The sequence below is a fragment of the Telopea speciosissima genome, chromosome 1 (genome assembly GCF_018873765.1).
Source record: "Telopea speciosissima isolate NSW1024214 ecotype Mountain lineage chromosome 1, Tspe_v1, whole genome shotgun sequence".
Taxonomy (NCBI): domain Eukaryota; kingdom Viridiplantae; phylum Streptophyta; class Magnoliopsida; order Proteales; family Proteaceae; genus Telopea; species Telopea speciosissima.
In genome coordinates this window covers 21,158,760-21,176,347 of record NC_057916.1, presented here as the reverse complement: position 1 = coordinate 21,176,347, position 17,588 = coordinate 21,158,760, and the positions used below count along the sequence as shown (strand labels likewise).

At 41.7% G+C, this 17,588-nt stretch overlaps 2 protein-coding genes and 1 non-coding gene across 4 annotated transcripts in view; 1 reads left to right on the top strand and 2 right to left on the bottom strand.

The window, feature by feature from the left end:
* Positions 1 to 261: 261 nt before the first annotated feature.
* LOC122671381 (copper transporter 6-like) lies at positions 262 to 970 on the top strand. Its single transcript, XM_043868560.1, has one exon. It carries the CDS (start codon positions 303 to 305, stop codon positions 756 to 758), a length of 456 nt encoding a protein of 151 aa, XP_043724495.1. The 5' UTR covers positions 262 to 302; the 3' UTR covers positions 759 to 970.
* Positions 971 to 2,200: 1,230 nt separating this feature from the next.
* On the bottom strand, positions 2,201 to 2,272 carry TRNAP-UGG. The gene has a single exon. It is a non-coding gene; the product is annotated as a tRNA-Pro (tRNA).
* Positions 2,273 to 4,055: 1,783 nt separating this feature from the next.
* Positions 4,056 to 17,588, bottom strand: part of LOC122671356 (peptidyl-prolyl cis-trans isomerase PASTICCINO1) — a 41,180-nt gene continuing 27,647 nt past the window's right edge. For both annotated transcript variants that reach the window (XM_043868520.1, XM_043868528.1), the window contains 9 exons: positions 8,865 to 8,962; positions 8,684 to 8,753; positions 8,456 to 8,515; positions 7,808 to 7,864; positions 6,766 to 6,834; positions 6,522 to 6,599; positions 4,782 to 4,883; positions 4,619 to 4,690; positions 4,056 to 4,541 (listed from right to left, as the gene is read on the bottom strand). In XM_043868520.1, coding sequence (XP_043724455.1) covers positions 4,269 to 4,541; positions 4,619 to 4,690; positions 4,782 to 4,883; positions 6,522 to 6,599; positions 6,766 to 6,834; positions 7,808 to 7,864; positions 8,456 to 8,515; positions 8,684 to 8,753; positions 8,865 to 8,962 — 879 coding nt within the window. In that variant the 3' untranslated portion in view covers positions 4,056 to 4,268. The remainder of the gene's footprint in view (positions 4,542 to 4,618; positions 4,691 to 4,781; positions 4,884 to 6,521; positions 6,600 to 6,765; positions 6,835 to 7,807; positions 7,865 to 8,455; positions 8,516 to 8,683; positions 8,754 to 8,864; positions 8,963 to 17,588) is intronic.

Here is a 17,588-nt window from a genome sequence, read left to right as displayed (position 1 = left end):
TATTGCAAAAACACTCGATATTTTCCAAGGAAAGTTCCGATACGATAAGGTCGTACAGTACAAGCATATTCCAAAACTGTCGAACTTTGTGTTGTGGTAGTACAACAATTACTACAAATGTGACTTAAGGGAACGTTGTGGTTCGGTCTTTGCCACTTCGGTTGTACAAGTCCAGCCCAGCCTCTTCTTCCTGTGCCTCACCTTTGCCTTATTAAGTAACCATATCTACTATTCTTCCTCCATCGCCTCCTCTGCAATCCCATTCTTCCCAAACCGAAGAAGCCCTTGAAGAAGCAGAGGACATGGAGCATCATAGTGGAACGATGCCATCCCCATCTGAGGCGGCGTCCAATGGCACCACCATGGTTCACAAGATGACGATGCACATGACCTTCTTCTGGGGGAAGAACACCGAGGTTCTGTTCTCGGGATGGCCAGGCAATCGCACAGGCATGTATGTTCTGGCCCTGATCGTGGTTTTCGTGTTATCGGTGCTGGTGGAGTGGCTCTCCCATTCCCAATTGATCAAATCGAGGACAAATAATATGGTGGCAGGGTTGCTGCAGACGGTCATGCACGCCGTCCGTATGGGTCTCGCATACATGGTCATGCTTGCTATCATGTCTTTCAATATCGGTATCTTCATCGCCGCCGTCGCCGGTCATGCCCTCGGTTTCTTGCTCTTCGGAAGCAGAGTCTTTAAACCCAACCAGGTGCCTCCATATGAGAAACCCGATCTTCCTCCTATGAGCTGCTGATTAGCTATAAATGGGATATTAGAAAAGATGTTAAACCCCCAACCCTCAAAACTTCAAGATGGGTAGTAGAAGAATCTTTCTCTAATTTTCTGAAACTGGGTTTTTAGGGTTTTAGTACTTTTTATTGTTTCAGATGGGTAGATATGTGTGTGTATTAAAATCTGAATGCTGCAAAAGAAGAGTTTATTAATTTACTACATTAGCAGAGGTTTCTTAAGAATTGTTACATTAAATTGCAATAGATTTGTTACTGGATCATATCTTTTGTCCCAATTTCTTTCTCGTAATTCTCTGATATGAATTCAAATATCTTATCTGTGTGTGTATAATCAGTCGAAACTGTAGTGAGGAAACCCAGCGTTTAGGGTTTGTTTCTGTTTTGGTTCCAGTAGAATGAATTTTGAGAATTGAGATGAAAAGGAGCTTCTCCGGTGGAATCGTTCCCACATCCACGATGGAGAATGGACCAACTGAACCACATTTTGTGTTGAGAAGTTAGGCCGGTTGTAAGGCCAGTGGATGAGGACTGACATATGGTCACGAGACCACAAGACATATCACATATGACAGACAGTCTTTTGGGAAAAGTGACTGGTGGGACCACAGCACAGACATATCACGTATGACATTAAATCTTAGGGATAGTTACAAGATAACTCAAAATTGGGTTTCAGTTTTCACTCAAATTACTCTATAAATTTGGGTTTATAAAGCTAACCCAAAATAATGCCCTTCCTTCTTAACCCACCTACAGTTTGGCCTTAGTTTATATATTTTCACTTTCCAAGAGTCTCTTCTCCCTCCCCTTCCTATCACCGCATTTTTACCCTCTAATTTTCTTCTTCTTCCCCTCCCCATCACCGTCTCCACCCCTTAGGTCGGATGGAACCAGAGGAAGTGATGGCAACGGACTAGAGGGAGAAGAGCAAAAAGACGACGGTGGCCCACTGTCAGGTAGAATGTTAAGCATTTGGTGGTGGAGACAACGGAAGTGGTGTCGTGGATGGTGATGGTGGTGGTGGTGGTGGAAGGGATAAGGTATGACGTGCACTGTTTTGTATGCAGTGGCGTTGGGGAGGGGTTGGTGTTGACGATTCAACAAAAAGAATCCAAAGTGCCAAAGAAACTCTCCTCCGCATGCCCATACCACATTTGACTATTCCAAAATACAGAAATTCAAGATGTGCACCTGCGAACTCATCTAATTGACCATTTCCTTTTATTTCGTTCGCAACAGTTAATTCCAACGGAAGTGAAGACTTGTCAAAACCTGACGAGGATACCCAACTCAGCATCGGACTCCAGAGCCCTCGCTCTAAAGTTTCAACTTTAAAAATCCGGACAATAACCCAAGTCCCAAGCCAACCGGCCCAAAGTGGTTTGACAATTCAATGGACTAAGGAGCAAGATCGGACACTTATCAAAACTCAAAAACGAAGTTAGGGGCGTTGCGAGAATCGAACTCGCGACCTCTTGCACCCAAAGCAAGAATCATACCACTAGACCAAACGCCCTTAATGTATCTGAATAAACTAAATCTTTAAAGGAGATAATATATGATATTAGACCTTGCAAGAAAAGAGAGTTTGCTTGATACAACAGCACAGGGGAATATAATCACAAGTCAACCACCAAACACTTCTTTCTTTGGTTTTAGTTTTTGTGGGAAAAAAAAAACTATTGTTGAGACTGTTAAAAGAAAAATCAAATCCAATATAAGCTTCGAGCAGTTTTGCAATACACAGAGAAATTGAACTGGAGAGACTGTTTGCCAGAAAGAAATGAACCCCGTCATAAAACAATTAATTCTTTCAGGAATTTCTCCTGTTAAAACATTCATCAAGAAATCCAGCAACCGAACTCTGAAGATCTCCGAGGTACTAAGGAATCTGTCTGCAGGATAACATATTAATACTCAAATTAAGATTGTACAGTGTCACAATCTCTACAAATTCTGGGGTGATATGGATATGGTATGATAAGGTGGCCAGTGTAGTTCTCTATGTGTTGGAAGAAGATTTGAGATCCTCTTGGATGCATGGTGATGATGTGGAGCTACTGTGAAGATAATTATTATGAGAGTTGGCTTGAGACAAAGCTTGAAGGTAATAGAGTGCAGTGATTAGTAGGGGCAGGGACATTTTGCTTGGAGCAGATAGATATTCATGAGAGTTCTAAGCTATCTTCAAGACAGAATTAGTTGATTCGAAACTAAAAGACTCTTTCCCAATAAATTATATTTCCAAAACATTGATAAACCAAACGATTTCTCATTCTATACTGTGTGTGATGGTTATCAAACGATTTTCCTTTTTTTTTCTATCAAAAAATGATTTTCACTAATGATTTCTTTTTAGTAGGCCATAAATAAAAACAAAATTTATACCAAATAGAGCCTAAGAAATTTCATTCTTTTCTCAATTTCTTTTTTTTTTTTTTTTTTTTTTTTTTTTAAATAATTTTATAATTGAAGAGGGTTTTATGGGCAGAGTATAGGGATTTAGGGGCAACTTAGGGAGAAAAATACAAAAAAAAGAAGGATATTAGAAACCATTTGTCAAATAGAGAGAGAATGTAAGATTATTAATATAAGGAATTAAAAAGACTGCTAGGCTGCCTGCAGTCTACTCTACCCTAGACACAGGAAGGGTGAAATAAAAAAAATCCACCCACCCTCTTTGTTGGATGCCCTCACAAGTGCAGGGGCCACCATGCAGTCTGGCAGCGCGATCCCCCTCCCAGTAATATAAGAGTGCTGTTTCTGGGTGGGACACGGACCAAGCCGCGCACGCCAAGCAATGAGAACGCACACTGTGGCACAAAAGAGGGAAGAATTTCCACCAAACATGGGGGGTCATTCCGGCTCCTATTGTGCGTGAGCATGGTCCCTGCGTCCCACGCAAAAAACATTCTCCCATGTATTTTTCTCATGAATTTCCATCTCCTCTTTACTATTTTTCTCAGGAATTTCCTTCTCTTCTTTAATGCGATATCTCCAACATTTTTTTTTTTGGTGAAACGATTTCTCCAACATCGTGGCAGTAAGATTGCATTGGCTTCGTATCTAACATAAGCTTCAGAGGCCTCTTATTTCCTGAAAAAAGTAAACACCATTCATGACGATTCAGAAGGGAGAGTTTGGCTCATCAATTAATGGAGGTGCTTATTGAGACCTTGGTTGGGGATTAGCTGTGGCCACCTTGTGCACACCATCTTCTACTACAATGCACAAATCCCAAGTTTAAAATTGTGGCAACCAACAACAGATGGTCAGAACGTTAAAACCTTGACAGCGCACTACAGAAAGAAATCTTGTGATTCATGATTCTGCAATTACCAGAAATTTCAACTCCAAATTGACCCTGGTATGACAATATTTGCAATTCCTTTTTACCTTTGACAACTTAAATTTGTTCAAGCACCTTGGCTCACAACTGCTGGAGCCAAGTTGACTCGGCAAGGGAACGATCCTAGAAAATTTTGGAAACGTGATGCCAAAATGACATGGCATCACAAAATGGTACACCCATCTAGCCCAAGAGCCGTGAAGATTCTTCTGCCAGCAGGCCAAAATCGGGAGAATATACCCATTGGAGGCACAGGGCCTGCAGCTTTATGAGGTTCCTCTTCATTGTCCTCATCTGAATTAGTTTGATCACCACTTGAACGTTTCTCATCCTCTGGATTTTGGTCCTCTTTAGCATCACTTGTGACATCTGCTATTTCTCCTGGCTTCTTGTCAAACAATCCTTTAAATTGTTTCCGTGCCTTTCGATCAACTTCCTGTAGCACATGTAGGTACTCACAAATTACAGAGCAATCCAGAAATTGCATGAAAATTTTTATGTCGTCCTACCCACCTGCTCCTTCTGCTTTAGCTTAAGAAGAGCAGCTGTTGCATCAGGTTCTGAAGATTTGTCGATGCTTATTATCTGAGAGCAAAGTTAAATCTTCCATGTAAAAGAAGGCAGACATCAAGTGATCAATCACGTAGTATGCAGAATGATGGGATGCAATTAATACCGTTGTAAAATCATCCCTAGCATCCTGGAAATCTCCAGCTCCCATGTGTGCCATACCACGTCGATATAGAGCTTTGACATGTACAGGATTTGTATCTAATACCTGTATAGATCCAGTGAGAAAACAATCAATAGACTAAAGAATTTACTTCCATGAAGTTCCAATCTCAGGTCTTTCTACCTTAGTATCAACGGCTAATGCTTAAATAATATCAAATGCATGCACACATGTGAATCCTTGCCAAAATACAAACACTGCAGTCCCCCTCCCCACAAAAAAACAAAAAAAAAAAAGAAAAAAAAAAAGGTACGGATAATAAAGAAAAAAAGATGATCTTGAAGAGATCATGAACCTCATAGATAAAATAAAATATATAAAAAAAATAAACAATGAAGTAAAAAAGAACAAAAAAAATTGCATGGCATAGATATGTACAAAGAATGATTTGGAAGGGCTCATAAAACATGATTTCAGAGCATAACAAAAATCAACATGAGCAGATGCAAGGGGCCAATAACACAAAAAGGTCTAGATTACTGGTGGTAAAATCTGATAACAATGGATAACGTTAAGTTTGTAAAGGAAAAGCTCAGTCAAATATATTCAAAAGAAAATCTAGTCAACATCAACAATGTATTTCAGACACAGGGGTTTTACTCTTACATTGGCTCATTGACTTATTTTGTGCTTTCTTTTCAATCACACACTGGTACATTCTGGTTATTTTGTGTCTATCTGATAACCACCTCCTGATGGGGTTGTAAAGCTAAATTCTGAATATTTTCTTGGAAATCCAAGTCCTTCAGGGGTGGCTGGATAAATTATACTTTTCTGTGGGTCTGTGGTTGGTTCTTATTAGGGTCTGATTGGTAGAAAGAGGGATTTTACTTGTGCATAATTGTTTTCATTGAAGATTGGTCTGGACTTTGTTAGTCGAAAAGGATCTGATATGGTGATTGTAGAAGGAAATTCTTTAGCCAAGCAAGGGGTCACTTGCCCTAGGCTTCACTATGAGAACTGAAGTCCCTTGTGAGGAGTTGGTTTTTGGAAGGGTCCGTCCTTTCCTGTCATTGTTAATAATAATGGCAAAGTATATCTGGTTGGACCAACCACATAAGCTTATTGGGTTGGCCCAAAATCTGTGACGTGGAATATTGTCCACAAGGTCCTCTGATCAGTCGGCAAGTTTCAGCCTAATTGGAGTTGGCCAAGTGGCAAATAAAGCTTTGAAAACCCAGGTCAACAGGAAGAATATGGGAGGGTACATGCCAACACATGGAATGCTGAATATATTTGGATGCATGGACATACATCAGAGGGTATTTGATTGAATTTGAGCATGGAATTTGACACGTGGCCAATCAAGACATTGCCATTTCTATCCAATGGTAAGAATTACTACATCACTCTGCCACATGGCAGAATTACATCGGCCAACCAGATAAATTAATCTGGTTAGGCCATGAAATGGAAATTGCCCTAATAATAATAATAAGGGAAAGGCTCTCTGAGCCCAAGGGGTACACTGTGCCTCCTCACGTTCATTATTTTATTATTTTTTTAAGAGAGAGAAACAATGATTTAAAAAAATAATGTGAGAAGGTGTAGAGTACCCTGCTTGCTCAGAGAACCCTCTCCCTAATAACAAATAATAAAGAAGCAAAGGCACTGCACCACACCAGGAAAATTTTTAGAAAAACAACATATGAGATTACAGGAGTGCTAGGGCAGGGAGCCAACCTTGTTACAAGCCTCAATTGATTTTCTGCAGTCTCCCATCTTTAGATAGCATGCAGCCACATTTAGATGTAATGAATTCTGCAACCACCCACAAGAGAAAAAATGGTATTTCATTCTAGAAACAGTAAAAATAAGTGATTAAAGAAAGATATTAATAAGGAATAGTATTTTATTTAGTGGCTATAAAAAAATAAGGCAACCAACACAAATGAAACCCAGTCTGGCGTTTACAAAGGAAACTTACTCTTGAATTTAAAAATATTTTCCCTTCCTCGTCATCTTGTGGATTAACATGATTGAATTCCCGAAGCACCTGTCAAATTATCATATATTATTATGTGGCAAAATGGAATTAGAAGGTAATACATATATGTAACATTTCATTAATTATATATATATATATATGGAAGAAGAAAGTTTTTTGCCACCAAGGTGATTTGATCCTATGATTGGACTCCTGGACAGTGAGTTTCATCACTAAACTCCTGCCCCCTATTGTACGTGGTCGATAATACCCCTCCCCACTCTAATCCAAGGGTCAGATGAGGTGGATTAAAAGGTTCCCACTTCATCGTGGGTGAAGGGAAACTCGGTCCTATATGGAATACTAAATGCAAAAATTCATCAAAAATTTCTAATAGAACAGCACTACGAAGGATTACAAAAAACTCTTAAAGTCATGCTTAAAATGTTGGAAGGGAAAATCTTGATACGAAAGAGAATTTCCAGTAAGCCAAGCTCAGCAGCTCTAGCACTATTTATGTTTTATTCTTTTCTTTTCTTTATTATTTACTTAATTATTTATTGGGTAATAGGAAATAACTAGAAAATCTCTTGATGTACTAAAGAAGAATTTAAATTAGTATTAGCGAGCCCAGATGTTCATCATACCTCATGATCACAACACAATTCATCATCCAATTGAGATAAGCAATCACTAGCTAGCGATAAGTCATGGTACACTAGTTAATAGCACTAGAACTTCCACTTCAAATACCACAAATGAGAAGGAAACATTCGGATACATGAGAACTTATAGAAGGAAACATTTGGATACATGAGAACTTATTAGATGCATAGTTGTCAAGGTGTCGCCTAGGTGTCCAGGTGCCTTGGTTGCCTAGGCGGGCACCTTGGACACCTTGGTCGCCTTGCGTCTAGGCCCCCCTCCAGTGCCTTGGGTCACCTAGACACCTTGACAACTATGATTAAATGAACAAGTAGTTGAACTTGACCACAGAAGACAAGGAGAACAATCAGGGGAAGGGTAGCGGAGTAATACATGCCTTCTCATACTTTGCTTTAGCAAGCTCATACTTTCCTTCCTTGAAGAGACAATTCCCCTGAAAACAAATAATAGCATTCCAGTGTTAAGATTCTGCTTGCAAAACTCCAATTGTTAATCGACCCTCACCCCTCACCCAGTGATATAACTCCACTCCACACCCCAGCTCTCATCCTTCCAACGATGACTGCTTGAATTAGGAATTCAAGGATTTAGCAATCCAGACATGCTATTCTGAATCAAATATTTAGTAAACCAAGTAAAGGTGGAGCCAGGGCACTGCAGAGACACATCGGGAGGAGAGGGAGAGGGGGGAAAGAGATAGATTATTCATATATGAAATGGATTATGTTCGAGTGTGCCTCCAGATAAGTCAAAAAGATAGGAGTTTTTTTTTTAATATTTTTGTTAAGTTGTTATCAAACTTTCATGATAAAAAAGAGATAAGGGCAAAAGGGAAGGGATTTCAACCACAAGCCATATTACCAAAGAGAGTGGGGAAATGCTGTTATGTCAAAGAAAAAAAATCTGTAGATTAAAGAGTTAAGCAGCAGATGGTTAAGAAATAAGAAAATGCTTGTTGAACTAATAATTGTGAGATAAACCACTGAAAAGAACCAAATTAGATTATACGAACAAGATGCAATACCGTGTTTTTTATCTTTTCTGCTTCATCCATTATACTTTTGAAGTTTAAACCAGTCCAATCCTGCAATATGGATTGCAATGATGCATGAGTAATGTAGTCTAACAAATAAGACATCAACATGAAGGTATTGCTTACAATTACATCTAATGATACACGATATCTCAGAAAGTTATTGTATAATACAATTTACGTTAAAAAAGAAATTGAGGATATAGTTGTCTGATTTACCTTCGGCATTTTGAAGTCAAGAAGTTCAATTTCCCACTGAACATGAGCACCCTCAGGAACATCCGCAGGCCTTGTCATAAAAAGGGAAAAAGGAATATGTCATTACTAGTGAACCTATCATTCAGTTTTAATTCATGATCCAAAGACCAAAGAAAAAAAAAATTAGATTAGGAACAGTAACCTTGCAAACTTGTCATATGCATAATCTGGGGGGCACGTGACAAGAGCCATCTCCCCAGGGAGCATCAGACGAACACACATTTCGAAGCCCTCAGGAACCTAGCACACCATGGGTGAATCTTACAAATTGTGTAATTTAATATACAAAGAATATTAATATTGACCAACAATAATAATAACATACATTAAGAAATTTATAATCAAGATTTTAACATGAGGAAAACCAAGAACTAACTCAGGTTCTTGGGCTTGCCCAATTTCCTCACTCAAGCAAAAACAGCCATTCCTCTTTACATAGAAACATACCCCGTCCCCTTGCCCAATCCCCACACTCAGACACAGTCTAGCCTAGAACCCACCCAGTACCAGAAGCAGCTATCCCCAAAACAAAAAAAAAACATTAACACAAAAGAAAAAGGAGCAATACCAAAGAGGAATATTAAGAAACAAGGCGGCAATAAAAAGGAGCAACTTAAACTAGAAAGTTTCAAATTTGGTTGAAAAATTACATAATTACAAAACAAAAGTCTGGCATCTACAGACCACCCCGATACAACAAAAGTCAACAGATAATAAGCCCTAATATCATTTAAGTTTGAAGGATTCATTAATTATTCCACCCATTGCCAAACCTACTCATGATTAACTGTGAATCAATGAAGTGAAACCAACAACCGGGCACCTTCTTTAAGAGAAATATTTTTTTTGGTAAATGAATATATTACCGAACCCCAAGAGGGGGAAGGGAAAGGGAACCAATATACAAGAGAGGAAGGAAAACGGGGAGGAGAAAAGGGGAGGGGGGGCAGCCAGCCTGCCTACGCAGAGGAGGGAGGCCGCAAGAGGGCCATATCAAGCCCCCAAAAAGTCAAAATATGCCTGTTTCTAGAGTTGTCCTTACAGTTTCTCTAACGGATACATCTAAGCTTGGAAGATACATCAGAGGAGATGGCTTTCCAAATCATGTCGAAGGATCTAGATTTGGAAGTCCATCTCCTAATATTCCTTTCCAACCAGATATGGTGAATTGCAACGCTAAAAACAAGCTTCCCAATTGTGTCACATATTGAGTTCCCTGGAAAATTCTTGAGCAACCAAAGCCATTCCCGGTCAAAACTCCGGGCCCTTCTATTCCGAGGCCAAATAGATGACAAGGCCTTGTTCCAGATGGTGGAGGTGAAGGGGTAGTCAAAGAAGAGATGGGTGGTGCCTTCTCAGCCAATCCAACATAAGTTACAAGAGGCGGGGGGGGCTGGGATGGTGCGGTGGATGAGGAAGGCTTAAGTAGGCAGACAAAGTCTGAGGGCTCTCCAAACAGTAAGGCTGTGACGGGGAATGTGGCCAGTAAACCAGACTAGGTTGTGCCAGGGAACAGGAGGGCTAGGTTCTCTAGAGAGGTTCCAGGCATAGGAGGAGGTGAAACGGCCTTTGGGGGAGGGGAGCCAGATTGCCCGATCCACTTGGTGGGGGTGTGTTGGACTGGAGGGGGGGGGGAAGAGTTGCCCAAATCTGAGAGATGATGGTTGGATTAAGGGAAGGAGGAGGAGACCAGAATCCAGCGGAAATGAGGGCGGAGACATTGGCATTCTTTGGGAGGCCAGAGGAATAGATTGCTCTTGATTGCTCTTGGGCCAAGCAGGTTGTAGAGGATCCCCAATGGGTGCCAGGGGTCAAGCTAGAGGGAGGTGGAGGAGCCATCAGCTATGGAGAAAGAGATACCTTGGAGAGCAAGGGGACGGAGAGAGAATCTTACGTCAGATCCAAGAGGAGTCAGCAAGGGTTTTGACTATCCAAATGGAGTCAGACTTAAGGAGATAAGATTGGACCCAGGTAACCCAGATTGAATCCTGGTGAGGAGATTTTCCAGAGGAGTTTGAGAATGCCCACCGTGTTAGAATCACGAATGCGACGGAGGCCCAAACCGCCCTCCGATTTAGGAAGACATATGGACTTCCAATTGGCCGGGTAGAGAAATCTGGGGGTGTCTTTCCCTTTCCAAAGAAAAGCACATAAGGTGCATTCAATGGCCCTTATGGTAGAATTAGGGATGCTGAAGATACCAGTCTAGTAGAGGTAAGAGGCTTGGAGGACCGAACGAATACATTCGAGTCTTCCAGCATAGGAGAGGAGCTTGCCTTTCCAGAGCTGGAGGCGCTTGCGAATGTTATCGAGCATAGGAGTGCAATGGTGACTAGAGAGCCTTGCAGTGATCAAGGGAAGGCCTAGGTAGATGACAAGAAGGGTGCCAATGGAGAAGCCAGTGAGCTGACGAAGGGTCTCTTTGGTAGTTTCTGGGATACCAGAGAGAAAGATTTTGGATTTGAGGAGGTTGACACGAAGGCCAGAGAGAGATTCAAAGAGGTGAAGAGAGACCATAATGGCGGAGATCGAGGAGTGGGAGGCCTTGGAAAAGATCATCAGATCGTCTGCAAAGGCCAAATGAGAGAACTTGATGTGCTTGCATTTGGGAAGGGGAGATATGAGATGGAGGTTCGTCTTAGCTTGGAGGCTCCTAGAGAGAACTTCCAAGGCAAGGGAAAAGAGAAAAGGAGAGAGAGGGCAGCCTTGGCGGATGCCAACCTTGGAGTGGAAGAAACCTGCGGGGGTGCCATTAACAAGCACAGAGAAAGAGGGGGAAGAGATGCAGGCAAATATCCAACGGACAAAGACAGGGGGGAAGCTGGTACAGACGCCGATGTCTTGGACTTACCTATTTTGAGTCGACACCAAAATAATGGGTTACAGAGATTGAGTAGGAAGAAGAGAAGAAACAAGGATTCAGTTGAGTACTGAAGGGACTCAAAACCTCCGTAGATAAACACAATAGTGTTAAGTGATAATTGGATACCCTTCTCCTTATCTTTCAATAGCTTTAAATAGGAAAATTACAAGAATATCTCCAACAAAGTAGGAACTACCTAACGTTCCACTACTACTAAGCCATGGCTGAAATTCAGCAACTAACAACGACTCTTTATTTGAATTAGCAATGAATCCTATCTTGACTAAACAACTCTTACCCATGTGAGGCATGTGAGCCTTATTATTCTCCATGAAACTAGTAACATAACATCCCCTCCTTCTTAATTTAATCTTGTCCTCAAGGATAAACTCAGGAAATTGGTTAGAGAGTAGATTGAAATCTTCCCACGTGGCATCTGCTGGTGAAAGACCTTGCCAATGGACCAAAACTTCCTTCATTCCTTTTCGAAATCTTTGATCAAGATAAGCTTGGGGACGTGGCAGCACTCGTTCCTCATCCACGGTGACTAGAGAAAGGTCTTGTTGGACATTTATAGCATCTCCAATCTTCTTCTTAAGGAGTGACACATGGAACACCGGATGAATCTTAGCCGTTGATGGTAACTCAAGCTTGTAGGCCACAGCTCCAATGCGTTCCAAAATTTTAAACGGACCAAAGAATTTTGCTGAAAGCTTTAGATTCTTCCTCATGTGAATCGAACTCTGGCGATAGGGTTGCAATTTCAAATACACCCAATCACCTACAACAAATTCTTTTTCCCTGTGTTTTGAATCATACCTAATTTTCATCCTGGATTGGGCAGCCGCAATTTTCTCCTTTAGCTCCTTAAGGATTGCATCCCTATCAGTTAAAATCTTATCAACTGCTTCTACTTTTGTTGTGCCTGGGATATAAGCTAACAGGGTTGGTGGAGTCCTACCGTATACAACCTCAAAAGGTGTACGGCCAATAGTAGATTGCCAGCTGGTGTTGTAACAGAATTCTGCCCATGTTAACCAACGTACCAGTTCCTTAGGTCTTGAACTAGTGAAGCATCGAAGGTACATCTCGACCGTTCGATTAACTACTTCACTTTGACCATCAGTTTGAGGATGGTAGGAAGAACTAAAATTGAAATTAGCACCGTTCAACTGAAATAATTCCTTCCAGAACATGCTTGTGAATGTAGGGTCACGATCGCACACAATCAATGAGGGCATATCATGCAACCTAAATATGTTGTCGAAAAAAACCTTCGCCACGCTAACAGCAGTGTAGGGGTGAGACATGGCTGTGAAATGAGCATATTTCAACAAGCGATCTACCACTACAAAAATAGTAGATTTGCCTTGTGATAGAGGTAGACCATCAATAAAATCCATGGCAATTTCTTCCCAAATCTGATTAGGGATCGGCAACGGCTGTAGAAGACCAGCAGGTGACATATTTTCCACTTTATGACGTTGGCATACGTCACAATTTTGAAAAACAGTTTGTGATAGAATGTGATGCGTCTGGTTCTGGAGTCGGTGCCGTATTGATGCAAGAGAAGCCAATAGCCTTCTTTAGTCGTTCACTGCAAGGTAAATACTTGCTACTCTCAACATATGAAAAGGAAATATTTTCTCTTGTGCTTGCTGTGCAGAGGTGGCGACCTTATCTACTGGGAAGGCAGTTTGTTGTTCGTACTAACCACCAAAGCTTGAAGCACCTTTGGACTCAAATGATAACTACTAGTGCGCAACAGAGATGGCTCTACAAACTTATGGGCTTTGACTTTGTCATTGAGTACAAAGTGGGGAGAGAAAATATTGTTGCTGATGCTCTATCAAGAAGACATGTGGATGAAAAGCAAGGAAGTCTTCTAGCTATATCAAGGCCACTACCAAACTGGGTGGAAGCTATTAAAGAGGAGACCAAGTCTAACTTAACTCTCCAACGGCTAGTACAGCAAATCATAGATGATGAGGCCGTGGGTCCGTGGAAGCTACAAGATGATGTGGTATTCTTTAAAGAACGAATTTATCTTGCAGAAAATTCAGCTCTCCTCAACGACATCATTGCTCAATTCCATGATAGTACACATGAAGGTTTCACAAAGACCCTCCATCGGATCCGTTCTATGTTTTATTAGAAGGGTATGCGGCGTAGTATCAAAACCTTCATAAAGAATTGTGACGTATGCCAACGTCATAAAGTGGAAAATATGTCACCTGCTGGTCTTCTACAGACGTTGCCGATCCCTCATCAGATTTGGGAAGAAATTGCCATGGATTTTATTGGGTCTACCTCTATCACAAGGCAAATCTACTATTTTTGTAGAGCCATCTCTGTTGCGCACCAGTAGTTATCTTCTGAGTCCAAAGGTGCTCAAGCTTTGGTGGTCAGTACGAACAACAAACTGCCTTCCCAGTAGATAAGGTAGCCACCTCTGCACAGCAAGCACAAGAGCAAATATTTCCTTTTCATACGTTGAGAGTAGCAAGTATTTACCTTGCAGTGAACGACTGAAGAAGGCTATTGGCTTCTCTTGCATCAATACGGCACCGACTCCAGAACCAGACGCATCACATTCTATCACAAACTGTTTTTCAAAATTTGGTAATGCCAAAACAGGGGCTTGTGTCATGGCTTCCTTGAGTTGCTGGAATGCCTCCTCCGCTGGTGGGGTCCATACAAACGAATCCTTCTTTAGCATTTTTGTGAGCGGACCGGCTATTTTACCAAAATTTTGAATAAACTTCCGGTAATAGCCAGTTAACCCCAAAAAACCACGTAATGATGTGAGGGAGTTGGGCTTCGGCCAGTTCATCATGGCTTCTATTTTTTTTGGATCAACTGCTACTCCAGAAGATGAAATAATGTGTCCCAAGTAACCCACCTTCTCCTGGCCGAACTGGCATTTTTCAAGCTTTACAAATAACTGTGAAATCTTAACACAGAAAAAATTATTTCCAAATGTTGAAGATGTTCTTCCCAAGATTTACTGTACACTAAGATGTCATCAAAGAAAACGAGAACAAATTTGCGTAAATAAACTTGGAATACCTCATTCATGAGTGATTGAAATGTTGATGGCGCATTAGTGAGTCCGAAAGGCATTACTAGAAACTCATAATGCCCTTGATGCGTTCTGAAGGCTGTTTTCTCAATGTCAGGAGGGTGCATGCGGACCTGATGATACCCCGATCGCAGGTCCAGCTTTGTAAAGAACTTGGCTCCATGTAGTTCCTCTAATAATTCATCTATTACAGGAATGGGAAACTTGACTTTGATGGTAAGCTTGTTCAAAGCCCTGTAATCGATACACATGCACCAAGACCCATCTGCTTTCTTCACCAACAAGACAGGAGATGAATAAGGGCTGTTACTAGGTCGAATTACTCCCGTTGATAGCATCTCTTTCACTAACCTTTCAATTTCAGACTTTTGATAGTGAGGGTAACGGTAGGGAGGAACACAAACCGGGCTTTTTCCAGGCAATAGAGGAATTCAATGGTCTTGTGTACGTGGAGGTGGAAGCTCTGTAGGTTCAGTCAACACATCCCTATATTTTTGCAACATGGGTTGCATTTGGGGGTGAATAAGAGGGAAAGTTGTTGGCTTCTGTGGGACCCCCAAGGAGAATAGCTGAAGTAGGACTCCTTTGTGTTTCTTCAATTCACGTCTCATTTGTAATTCACTAACCACTTGATTTTCTGGAATGGATAAGCCCTCCAGAGACACCTCCTTGCCTGCAACCTTGAACTTCATTTGTAATTTTGCAAAATCCCAAGTTATAGGACCCAAAGTCCATAACCATTGAGTCCCCAAGACTATATCATAACCATCCAAGGGTAGTAAATAAAAATCAATGGTAAGGGAAACCCCTTATAATTTAAGAGGAACGTTAAGGCACTTACCCGGGCTGGTTAATTTTTCACCAAAGGCGACCATAACTTCAAATTGCCCATTCGGTAGAGGTTTTAAGCCAGCTTTCTTTGCAATTTTCTCACTCACAAAATTGTGAGTGCTGCCTGAATCCACTAACACAGTGACTGTCGCATGTCCCAAAGTCCCCTTAATTCGCATAATTTCAGGTGCTTGGGTCCCAAAAATGGCGTGTAGAGAAATTTCGGGTGTCTCCAGTGAGAGTTCTTCTATGCCTTCTTCAACCTCCATTGTGACGTCGCCATCATCGTCTTCCTCACGACAAACCTCAATGACAAACAATCTTTTACAACGGTGACCGGGGCTATATCTTTCATTGCAGTTATAGCAAAGTCCCTTGTTGCGCCGTTCTTGTAGCTCCGAAGGGGTCATCCCACGAGAAGGAACAGTCGGAGCATTTGATGAAGCCACCTTGGGGGGTGGTCCACTAGACTTGGGAAGGGAAGGATTGGCACGCCTAATAGAGGAATTTCGGGCTTCATATAATCGGGCCAAGCTAATGGCAGCCGATAATGTAGTGGGTAAATTTGCTTGAACATCGGCTCGGATTGAGTCACGAAGTCCACTAATGAAGCAACTTACTTGTCGTGTTTGGGGAAGTGCTCCAACCTTGGCCAATAGCTTTTCAAATTGTGACTGATACTCACGCACTGTCCCTGTCTAATGAAGCTTTGTTAATTCTCCGAAAAAATCAGAAAATTGATTGGGACCGAATCGAGAGTGAAGACCATCTTTAAATTCATCCCAAGAAATTTCCACCATCTCTTGTTTGAGAAGCTGGAACCAAAGCTATGCATCACATTCAAGATGGAAGGAAGCAAGGGCGACTTTCTCAGCTTCGGGTGTCGTATGGAACTGAAAAAATTGCTCAGCCCTACAAATCCAGCTTGTTGGATCTTCTCCCCCATTGAATCGGGGAAAATCCAACTTTACTAATTTTGGGGTGAATGAATGAGTGAGACCTGTGTTGCCCTGTGCACTGTTGGACCCATTACCACCCTGGCGGCCATTAATGGCCCTTGTAGGGACGTGAGAATTTTCTCCGGTCTCTCGATCGTGGCTGGCTAGCTGATCCAACCTTTGGTTCACTTGTGCGAACATCTCCGTCATCCACCGTATGAGATCGGTTTGGCCTGATGATAAAGACTCCATGTTTGCCTCCAATTGCTCCACTCTCTGGTCCATGCCTAGGCTTTGATACCACTTTGGTACAGACGCCGATGTCTTGGACTTACCTATTTTGAGTCGACACCAAAATAATGGGTTACAGAGATTGAGTAGGAAGAAGAGAAGAAACAAGGATTCAGTTGAGTACTGAAGGGACTCAAAACCTCCGTAGATAAACACAATAGTGTTAAGTGATAATTGGATACCCTTCTCCTTATCTTTCAATAGCTTTAAATAGGAAAATTACAAGAATATCTCCAACAAAGTAGGAACTACCTAACGTTCCACTACTACTAAGCCATGGCTGAAATTCAGCAACTAACAACGACTCTTTATTTGAATTAGCAATGAATCCTATCTTGACTAAACAACTCTTACCCATGTGAGGCATGTGAGCCTTATTATTCTCCATGAAACTAGTAACGTAACAAAAGCCCATGAGAGAGAGAACATCACAAATGAAATCCCAACGGATCGAGTCAAAGGCTTTGTGAAGATCAATTTTCAAGAGAATCGCAGGGGAGTGAGATTTGCGGTCGAATCCTCTAACAATCTCAGAGCAGAGGATAATATTGTCCGCACTGCTTCGGCCTGAGATGAAGGCCGATTGGTTGGGGCTGACGAGGGAAGGAATGACAGCCTTGATCCAATTGGCCAGGAGCTTTGTTGGCCTTGTGGGAAAGGATAGCTAAAGAGATTTCCTCATCGGAGGGAATGGCAATGAGGGAGGCGGAGAGGGAAGGGGGGATGAATTTGTTAATGAGCCCCGGCGGGATAGGGGAGGGAGGGGTTGAAAAGAGAGGAGAAGGAGGAGGTGGCCTCTTTAATAGCAGTGGGAGAAGTGAGGGGGGTCCCATCAGCGGCAGTAAGATGGGAGATGGAGTT

Coding starts and splice junctions, on each gene's coding strand:
- LOC122671381 (XM_043868560.1), top strand. CDS start 303: ATGGAGCATCATAGTGGAACGATGCCATCCCCATCTGAGGCGGCGTCC.